The 10,267-nt window shown below is 35.6% G+C and overlaps 3 protein-coding genes across 3 annotated transcripts; 1 reads left to right on the top strand and 2 right to left on the bottom strand.

Annotated features, from left to right (window-relative positions):
- Nucleotides 1-210: 210 nt before the first annotated feature.
- On the top strand, nucleotides 211-3,932 carry LOC132276066 (uncharacterized). The gene is made up of 2 exons (XM_059777318.1): nucleotides 211-649; nucleotides 2,695-3,932. The coding sequence occupies exons 1-2, from the start codon at nucleotides 304-306 to the stop codon at nucleotides 3,582-3,584; spliced, it is 1,236 nt and encodes a 411-aa protein (XP_059633301.1). The 5' UTR covers nucleotides 211-303; the 3' UTR covers nucleotides 3,585-3,932.
- A 140-nt stretch (nucleotides 3,933-4,072) lies between these two features.
- LOC132279241 (putative GEM-like protein 8) lies at nucleotides 4,073-5,438 on the bottom strand. Its single transcript, XM_059781173.1, has 3 exons — nucleotides 4,994-5,438; nucleotides 4,530-4,804; nucleotides 4,073-4,440 (listed from the first exon to the last, which is right to left on the bottom strand). Exons 1-3 carry the CDS (start codon nucleotides 5,229-5,231, stop codon nucleotides 4,261-4,263), a joined length of 693 nt encoding a protein of 230 aa, XP_059637156.1. The 5' UTR covers nucleotides 5,232-5,438; the 3' UTR covers nucleotides 4,073-4,260.
- Nucleotides 5,439-7,782: 2,344 nt separating this feature from the next.
- LOC132279240 (GEM-like protein 4) lies at nucleotides 7,783-8,915 on the bottom strand. Its single transcript, XM_059781172.1, has 3 exons — nucleotides 8,633-8,915; nucleotides 8,169-8,443; nucleotides 7,783-8,083 (listed from the first exon to the last, which is right to left on the bottom strand). The coding sequence occupies exons 1-3, from the start codon at nucleotides 8,871-8,873 to the stop codon at nucleotides 7,907-7,909; spliced, it is 693 nt and encodes a 230-aa protein (XP_059637155.1). The 5' UTR covers nucleotides 8,874-8,915; the 3' UTR covers nucleotides 7,783-7,906.
- Nucleotides 8,916-10,267: the final 1,352 nt, after the last annotated feature.

The raw sequence follows: 10,267 nt of genomic DNA, 5'->3' as shown, positions 1-10,267 counted from the left end.
ACAAAAAGAAAAAAATGAGTTACTGTACGATTGCAGGTGATCCTGGTCCTATAATCGCGAACTCTTTGGACTTTTTATCACTAGTTACAATGGGCTCCACGCATCAACGTCAACATATATTATCAAATATATATTTTCATCATAACTGCCGAGTTGCAGAGTTGTAATAGGAATACATCAAGGGCATTTATGTAATCTTGAAGGCATGGAGTCTGTGGGTGTTTGAATGATTTGAAGGGTAATTAGGGTTTCTGATCGACTCTAATCCGCCTCTTCTATCAGTATCGCTTGGTTCGATCGTCAATGGCTTCCGAAGAAATGGAATCTAGGGTTTGCATAAACGTGAGCCTGAGGGACGACGAGCTTCGAGCGATACTGGCGAAGCTGGAGAGCGACAAGGACAAGGAAGTGTTCGGACTGGTGTGCAAGAGGTGGCTGCATTTGCAGAGCACTGAAAGGAAGAAGCTCTGCGCGCGTGCTGGACCCCACTTGCTTCGGAAGATGGCTGCAAGGTTCACTGCCCTCCACGAGTTGGACCTCTCTCAGTCCCTTTCCAGATCCTTCTATCCGGGGGTCATCGACTCCGATCTCTCCGTCATCGCCAATGGCTTCACTGGCTTGCGTGTGCTCAATTTGCAGAATTGCAAAGGTAATTGTGTAATTGATATACATTTATTCCAACTTACTTTTGATACCTTAAGCTTTATTTCACTACTGAAGTTTTTCTTTAGTTTTTGCTGCTTTTTCCACTTTTTATGATGAATTTTCAGTGAAAGAACCTTTCTTTTTTATTTTTATTGATGGATTATGTGATTGGTTGTTGCTATTTTTTTCTATTGTGAGTGAGAACATGGAATTACTAACTTTAAAATGAATTAATAATACAAGAACATGGGATGATTCAGTTTCAGAGTCGAATTGTATTCGATTTGTCACAAACATAATAAATAAATAATCAGTGTGTAAAAAGTTGTCATTAAGTATTGAACACAATCACTTTTGTCTGCCGTAATTATTTCATTAGACAAGATGAAGCATTACCAACACTAATCAACTGTTTGGACTATGTATTGTTATTGTTCTTTTTTCTATTGATTGAAGGCTCTGAAATGGATCAATAAGCTAATAATCTTCAAAATGAAGAAATAGTTTAAATAGATTATTAATATTAGCATTGAGTTCTGCTGGACTTATATTCTGTATAGTAAGGGTAAACTACATTTTCTTCCCTTGGGTTTGTTAGTTTGCCTCAAATGGTTTGATATATTTCCTCATCTCCTTTGCATTTTGAGGCAAATATTTCTCTGCTAGCTCACGTGGAGTAGGTACTTTAGGCTTTAACTCTAGGATGACACTCTGAAGCAACATCAAGTATGTTAGAGTTGCCTTAAACTAATGAGTAAGGGAAAAAAAAAAGTATGTCAGAGTTAACAATGTTAAAAGACATATGATTGAATAAATATAACTTGTCCATTGCAGAATCCAATTTCTTTCTCAACTTTTTTATATGCCCCTAATCGATCCTGGGCTGCTTAGAGCTTTTGCTCTTCTGAAGATTGGGATCCATGGCTTTCAACCTGGTGTCAGGTTATTCCATATCAACCCATTCATTACGGTTCTGTCTGTCAATCTGATGTAAATAACCCACCAATTGCTGCAATGACTCCACTACTACGGCCACCAGATGCAGCACTACCCCTGCCCCTTAAGGTCTAGTAGGTCAAGCACAAGAAGTACCCGCATCATACTGACTCTCCCTCATTTGAATTCTAATACAAGCAGAGAATTAATTTATAATGCATTATTTCAATTACTATAATATACTTTCTAAAGCATCTAAATTATCCAAAATGTGACTTTTATTCCCGAATTTATCTCACCAGTCAACTAATACAAGATTTCTTATAGTATGGTATAAAATTACAATCAATAATAAATCTTATTTATATAATAAAATGTCTAACAAAAAATGACTTTGGGGGCATAAAAGTCCAACAATTATAGTATTAGAAGTCAATTTTAAGGACATTTATCAGTCATCGTGATTTAAAGTTTCATCCAAGTGCATTCTAGTTGTTGAGGAGCTTTCTTAGTTGAAATTATGTTAAAATTCGTCTTTTAAGTCCGAATTTATTGCTTCTAGTCAAGGTTGAGAAAATTTTCCTCTGTTTTCATATACTAATGGATATTGCCTTGTGTTTGATGAATTTTGGTATCTGATTTGGCTGAGCAAATGTTGCCCTATCTGTTTTAAACTAGAGTTCATTTGTTTCAACTCTGGTATTCTCTTTTTCTCTTAAAAAGGTGAAAAACATCATAGTTGAATTGAATTTTACATCAAATAGATTAGAAGAGTCAGCGGGCTTGTAGAAAATTTGATTATTCTTATTATTGACGGAGCTTCTTATTGTCACTTGTAATATTCTCCTTTCGTGGTCTCAGTTTCTGAAAATGTTACTTAAAAATAGTCTGAGATCAGCTTGTTTTAGATTTGCATCTACATGCCCTGATGGGGTTCTGCAGAATGAAATATGATGGTGAGTTTGAATGTGCCGGTGTTCTATTTGTTAGTATACTCTAGAGGTCCTTCATCCTCCACAAATTTGATCAATTTCAACTAATTCTTATTTTAGACATAATCATAGAACTCCTTTGAGATTCTTAGATTGGTGACTGCCCCATCCTTTTTTACAGGTATCACGGATACTGGAATGGCGGCGATCGGATGTGGTCTTTCATCTCTACAGTCCTTAGATGTAACCAACTGCAGAAAGCTGACAGATAAGGGATTGTCTGCTGTTGCTGAGGGCTGTCCTGATCTGAGAAGCTTGCATCTTGCCGGCTGTAAATTTGTTACAGATGCAACATTACAAGTTCTTTCCAAGAACTGTCATAAATTAGAAGAATTGGGGCTGCAAGGATGCACCAACATAACTGACTCTGGACTCACTGTTCTTGTTAGTGGTTGTCAACTGATGGAGCACTTAGACATTAACAAATGCAGAAATATTGGAGATACTGGGATATCCAATGTATCCAAAGCCTGTTCATATTCTCTGAAGACACTGAAGTTGTTGGATTGCGATAAAGTTGGAGATGAATCCATATTATCCTTGGCCAAATTCTGTAAAAATCTCGAGACTCTTATCATTGGTGGCTGCCGGGACGTATCTGATGAGCCCATAAAGTCATTGGCCGCTGCTTGTAATCACACTCTGAAGAAACTGCGGATGGACTGGTGTTTAAACGTTTCTGATTCTTCATTGAACTGCATCCTCTCTCAATGTAGAAATCTAGAGGTTCTTGACATTGGGTGCTGTGAGGAGGTGACGGATGCTGCTTTTCATGGTTTGAGCAATGGAGGTTTTGAGTTGGGTTTGAAAGTTTTGAAGGCCAGCAACTGCCCGAAGATCACGGTGGTTGGGATAGGCATGCTTTTGGAGTTATGCAACTATCTTGAATACCTTGATGTGCGGTCATGCCCACATGTTACGAAGGCGGGTTGTGATGAGGCTGGGTTGCAGTTTCCTGAATATTGTAAAGTGAATTTTGCTGGGAATTTAGCTGAGGATGTGTTATTATGAGAATAAGGTTGGAATATTGTGATAATACACCAATATTCTTCTCAAAGAACATTCAAGGATTACTGCAACAAATGGAGAAGAGGGCTGCTTCTACTTGATGTTCTCCTCTCTTTTTCATGTCCATGTTATATATTAGTTTGGGATTCGCAGAATGTGTGGCTTCTGTTTCATATTTATCACCCGAAATGTGTATATGATTCATGTACATTGGTTTTCAATTTTTTCCCTGTTGGTTTTTCTTATGTTAGATTGTGGAAAGAACTTGTGTTTTAGTTCAGTTAATAAAGCTAGTGTCCCAATTTGGAAAATTTCAGTTTATATGCAGAATTGAAGTCTAATTTCGAATCATCTCATTAACTGAGAGTTATGGGAGTAGATTGGGTACAGATCCAACATTTAGATTCCTTCTCTCTGTCACTCTCATTTTGCAATTAATATCTTTATCATACCGATCCATTTTCTAAATAATCTTGGGGTTTAAAAATTCATAATCTGTCACTATTCTTTTGGCAATTAAGTTTTCTTGAAAACACTATGCTGACTTGTTGTTGAGGTGCTCCAATTTTGAATCAATTTTGAATCAAAAGAAGCCCAAGTAACAAAATTTGTACAAAATTGCAACTGTATAGCTTTTGTTCACCTAACATAAAAATATTTGAGTACGGTGAATCGCAATTCAATTGGCTTGAGAGATTATTGCCTGCTGAAGATACTTGAATGTTTTCTGATAATTTAGGAATCCCATGAACCAGAACTCAAAGTTATCCACAGTACCTATTTCCATGTACTTGCGCGATGGTTTCTTCACATTTTCACTTTCAACGACTCTCTTGATCTTTCTTAATGGGATCAGGACCTGTAAAGATACATGATATATCAGTTAAGTATCATATGAGAAAGTTGAAAACAAGTAGAAAATATAGATATTCAACAATGAATATATACCCTGTAATAAATTCTAACTAATTCTCCACTTGGAGAAGAAACTAGGATTGATTTCTCACTGCGAAAGCCAATCTGCTCGGTGGAGATGAAAAGAGTTCCTGCTATAGGACCAGCTGTAGTTGATAAATAGCATTGGGAAGCCTTCAACAGCTTCTCTCCTTCTCTAACACTAAAATTCTGTTTGAATACTTTTTTGAAACCACCTACTTGAATGATTCTAGCGCCCAGTCTCAACTTCCCCTTCACAGTTTCCGTTATCTTGGGGCCTAATCTCACTGCAATTTTTACAAAAATATTAATATGAGACTATGTTAAAAACATATTATTACCATCCTTAGTTGTTCTATGCACATACATACTAGGATAAATTCAATTCAGTTGAGAAGAGGGAGGAAATTGAAGTGAAATTCAGGATTTTATGGCTGGCAATACATGTCTAAAATGATATGAGCAAATATACTTACCATGTTCTCGGATGTCATTTGCAAAATTGTCTGCTTTCTCTCCAAGCTTGCTTATCTTATCAATCATCGATTCTAATCTACCGTGTCTAAATTTTTGAGACTGATTCGAAGGAGCAGAGCAAACATGGTACTGGCAAGCAGGTCCAGTTAGAAGTTTTTTTGATGACCTCTCAGCTCGGCGTGCTGCTGAGCCGATTGGAAACTGCACGTCATGTACTGGAAGCAGCTGGTTCTTCATATTTGATGAATGGCTTAAAATGTCACACTTGTGTCTCTAAATTTCTTGCTCTTGCAAACAGACTTAGTTACAATGCCTGATCAATCCATGTGTTCTGCGTATATATTTATACGAAAAGTTTAGTTGGTGGATCTTAACTTTTTGGTTGGATGAGTCATCTATGGCTCATCAACAAGAATAAAGGCATAGATATATGTATGACCTTTTAAAATGAACTTAGAAGAAAAGAGGGTTGGAAAGGATGGCTTATCTGGTTCCTTTCAGAGGAAGTTTGTAGCCTTGAAGAATTGTTCCAAGTCTTCTTTCTTGAAAATTTCCAATACGTTGGAAAACTGGATAGATTTAATTAATGATGACGCGTAAAGAAGATTCTGAATTTTTACTTAAAGAAACATTTCATCTTGACTAATTCATATATATATATATATAATGACAGAATCTCACATCCTTTTTCCTCTCAAGCTCTGTTGCTTTCTGAGACAAAAGATGGGAAATCTTTGCCGCCCTTTGGTCTAAGCTTAGTCAGCTTTTCGAGTATTCAATCTTGATCGGCACCTTATGTTGCCTCATTTTATCATGGCTTGTGTGGGTGTGAATCGATCAGCAGAACTTTTAGCTGATATTTTTGCTTTCTGGTGTCAGCATACTTATCATACTACAACAAAGGCATTGCGTACCAAAATTTGACACAAATTAATGTAATTGCAAGCTGAATGATGTACTAAGCTTGAAATGAATATGAATAATTTGTCATGGGCAACATGTCATGTCTAGGAGATTGCATCACACTACCAAGCAACCAAAAGAATTATTTTATTCAAAATTGCTAGAAGTTCTATTGTCTTGCATTTAATGAATCTAATAAACACCAGTGTTTGAATGAAACAATCTTCCAAGTATCTTTTTACATATTGTTGTTTATCATGAGAGAGAGAGAACAAATGTATATATATTTCACCGACACACTACCAAATAAGCCTATATAGGCTTATATAAGGGATACAAGCCTCCTTAATAACACAAGGGCCTACTAATATAATGTAATTACATAATGGCCCAACATATATATATATATAACATTCTAACACATATATATGTGTGTCTGATCATATTGGTCATTCAATGTTGGATGGCGAGAGCATCTTTACAGCAACTTGAAAGTTACCTAAATAGCCACGGTAAACTGTTCCGAATCCTCCTTTACTGACAATTCTTCAACTCAAAGGACATATCTTTTTGGTTTATTTCTGCATCCTCCTTCCTGACTACTGAGATCAAGTCAAATTCGTAAGGATAATTCAATTGAGAAGATTTTTGTAACAAGAAATTGAATACTATGTTCTAAGACCAGTAAGTATTTACAAGGAGAATTGTTCTTATACCTCGTTTTCTCCTTTTAATGATCTACGAAGTAGTCATCATTCCAGTTATTAGTAGCAAACACTGCAGCAGTGAATGGTAATACTGGAACATCCATGCTCTTTTTTTTTCTTTTCTTTTTTCATGGAGTAGACTGAAAAGGATTTGTGCTGACATCTTCAATTCCATCAGTTTTGTTTATGTTGACAAATGTTAGACAAGGAGTCCACAAATGCTAATTAATCATTTCTTAATCTATCGTAGCTATTTAAAAAGCAGTTGCAGAGATGTGGCCTGCTTGTTTTCAATTTTTGTACAATAATTTTCTTTTTTCCCAGGGTTCTAAAAAATAGAAAATAGTTTGAAGATCGTTTGGTTAACAGTTTCTCATGATTCAAAATCTCTGTGTCACCATTCATTTGGCAGTTAATATATTTATCTTACTGTTCCATTTTCTAAATAATCATGTTGTTTAAAGATTTCATTTTTGAAATATGCCCCAAGTATTCTTGAAAACACTTGCCGCTTGTACGTGTTGGGGTGCTACTAATGGCTGGAAAGAAAATCACAATGCAGTAGTTGGTCGTTCGAAGAGAATTTAATAGAAGGAAAAAGCTGTTCTAGGGTGCTATAAATACGTGGGGAACTTACTGTTAGTGTTAATAGGGGCAACAAGTAGAGAGATTTAGCACTTTTTTTATGCCTAGTTTATTAGAACATTGGATTAGTGTTGCTCAAAATTTTCAAAACAACAGGGTATTTAGTATTTCTGTGGACTAAATATGAGATGATGTGAAGGAACATGCTTGCCAGCAAGAGAAGAGAAAAGGAAGCAGTTGGTTCACTAAAGCCATTTTTTTTCCTAACAAGGCCAAGTATCTCAAAAAGATTTTGATTTTTTTCATTGTTCTGTAAAACAAAATATTTGCCAGCACCAAAAACATCCACGCTAGGAGAGAGAATTTAAGTCCAGACCTATTTAAGGAGTTTATAGATCATTTAGCCTAGATGTGGATTTCGACAACATTCATAGAAGGATTTTGACAGTTTAATATGCAAAAAATGAGATGTTAAGGTGAATGAATATTATCCCACGAACGATTTATGACATAGAGAGCAACCATAGAGTCCAAATAAGATATATATATATATATATATATATGAAACATCAAATTTTCCTTCACATAGTCATATATCATGAGATTGTTTTCCATTGAATCAAAAGAAGCCCAAGTAACAAAATTTGTACAAAATTTCAACTGTATAGCTTTTGTTCACCCAACTTAAAAACATTTGAGAGTACAGTGAATTTCAATTCAAGGAGCTTGCAAGATTGCCTGCTGAAGATATTTGAATGTTTTCTGATAATTTAAGAATCCCATAAACCAGAACTCAAAGTTATCCACAGTAACTATTTCCATGTACTTGCGCGATGGTTTCTTCACATTTTCGCTTTCAATGACTCTCTTGATCTTTCTTAGTGGGATAAGGACCTGAAAGGATACATATATCAGTTCAGCATCACATAAGATGTTAGAAAACAAGTAGAAAATATAGATTCCAACAATGAATATATACCTTGTAATGAATTCTAATTAAGTCTCCATTTGGAGAAGAAACTTGGATTGATTTCTCACTGCGAAAGCCAATCTGCTCGGTGGAGATGAAAAGAATGCCTGCTAAAGGACCAGCTGTTGTTGATAAATAGCACTGGGAAGCCTTCAACAGTTTCTCTCCTTCTGTAACACTAGAATTCTGCTTGAATACTTTTTCCATACCACCTACTTGAATGATTCTAGCCCCCAGTCTCAACTTTCCCTTCACAGTTTCCGTTATCTTGGGGCCTAATCTCACTGCAATTTTTACAAAAATTTTAATATGAGACTATGTTAAAAACATATTATTACCATCCTTAGTTGTTCTATCCCAATACATACTAGGATAAATTCAATTCAGTTGAGAAGAGGGATGAAATTGAAATGAAATTCAGGATTTGATGGTTAGCAATACATGTCTAAAATGAGATGAGCAAATATACTTACCATGTTCTCGGATGTCACTTGCAAAATTGTCTGCTTTCTCTCCAAGCTTGCTTATCCTATCAATCACCGACTCTAATCTACTCTGTTTAAATTTTTGGGACTGATTTGTAGGAGCAGAGAGAACATGGTACTGGTTAGCTGGTCCGGTTAGAAGTTTTTTTGATGACCTCTCAGCTGCACGGCGTGCTGCTGAGAAGATCGTAAGTTGTGTGTCATGTTGGGGAAGCTGCAGGTTCTTCATATTTGATCAATGTCACACTTCTGTCTCTAAATTCTTGCAAACAGACTTGGTTACAATGCTTGATCAAGCCATGTGTTCTGCATATATATTTATAGGAAGAAGTTGGTGGATCTCAACTTTTTGGTTGCATGAGTCATCTATTACTCATCAACAAGAATAAAGGCATAGATATGTAAGTCCTTTTAAAAGAAACCTATCGAAGAAAATAGTGTTAGAAAGGATGGCTTATCTGGTTTCTTTTAGAAGGAGCCTTTAGCCTTGAATAGTTCAAGTCTTCTTTCTTGAAAATTTCCGATGTGTAAGAAATCTGGATTTAATTAATGATGCGTAGAGAAAACTGCGAATTATTACTCAAAGAAACATTATATTCCATCTCAATTTTTTATGGAACTTTGTTTATTTATTTCACTTCCTTTTGTATTGATGTCACTATTAATTATATGTATGAACTATTTCATGGTTGCATTTGTTACTTCAAGTTCTCTAGGAAGCAAAATGAAGTTCTTTCATCTTGATGGGAAAAAAAAGTGCAATTAGTAATAAAAATAGTGGTACCAACACCTTGGCTAAATCATACATATTTATTACAGTAGAATTTTAAGCATTGGTTTTTCTCAGCATGTTAGGAGTCAATGACAGAACATCACATCCAAATACTCCAATCAATTTTTAAAACTACTTTATTCAGGTTTTCTTCTGTTTTTGCAATTAAATAATTGTTAAATCCCAGTTTCTCTCAATCTTTGTTGCTTTCTGAGACAAAAGATGGGAAATCTTCGCCGCCTTTGGTCTAAGCTTTGTCAGCTTTTCAACTACTCAATAGGCAACTTATGTTGCCTCATTTTCTTATGGCTTGTGTGGGCATGAATCAGCAGAACTTTTGAGCTGGCATTTTAGCTTTCTGGTGTCAGTATACTTATCATACTACAACTTAAGAGAGGGAAAAGGCATTGCATACCAAAATTTGACACAATTCAGTGTAAAATTGCAAGCTGAATGACATACTAAGAAGTGGATGACAATTTGTCATTTACTATGTCATATCTAGGAGATTGCATCGCACTATCATGCAACTGAAAGAGTAGTAATTTATTCAAAATTGTTAGAAATTCTATTGATTTGAATTTGATGAATCTAACAAACACCCTAACGACCATGCCAGAACAATATTTCATTTTTTTTTTTTATAAGTATGCCAGAACAACATTTCATGAGTGTTTGAAGGCAACGCATTAAAATTTGCAAGTATTTTTTTTCAGTAAATAATGGAAAAAGTGAACAAAAGAGGTGCAACACAAGGACTCCCTACTATTCCCGCCAAAGCATGCTTAAACTGCAGAGTTCTGATGGAAACCGGTGCATCAATGTTGGTATGATTGCTATGATCATCTTGC

Source organism: Cornus florida, unplaced genomic scaffold (genome assembly GCF_030987335.1).
Source record: "Cornus florida cultivar Cherokee Brave unplaced genomic scaffold, ASM3098733v1 CherokeeBrave_3.0.0_Hap2_Chr10, whole genome shotgun sequence".
Taxonomy (NCBI): Eukaryota; Viridiplantae; Streptophyta; class Magnoliopsida; order Cornales; family Cornaceae; genus Cornus; species Cornus florida.
This window is presented reverse-complemented; position numbering and strand designations above follow the sequence as displayed.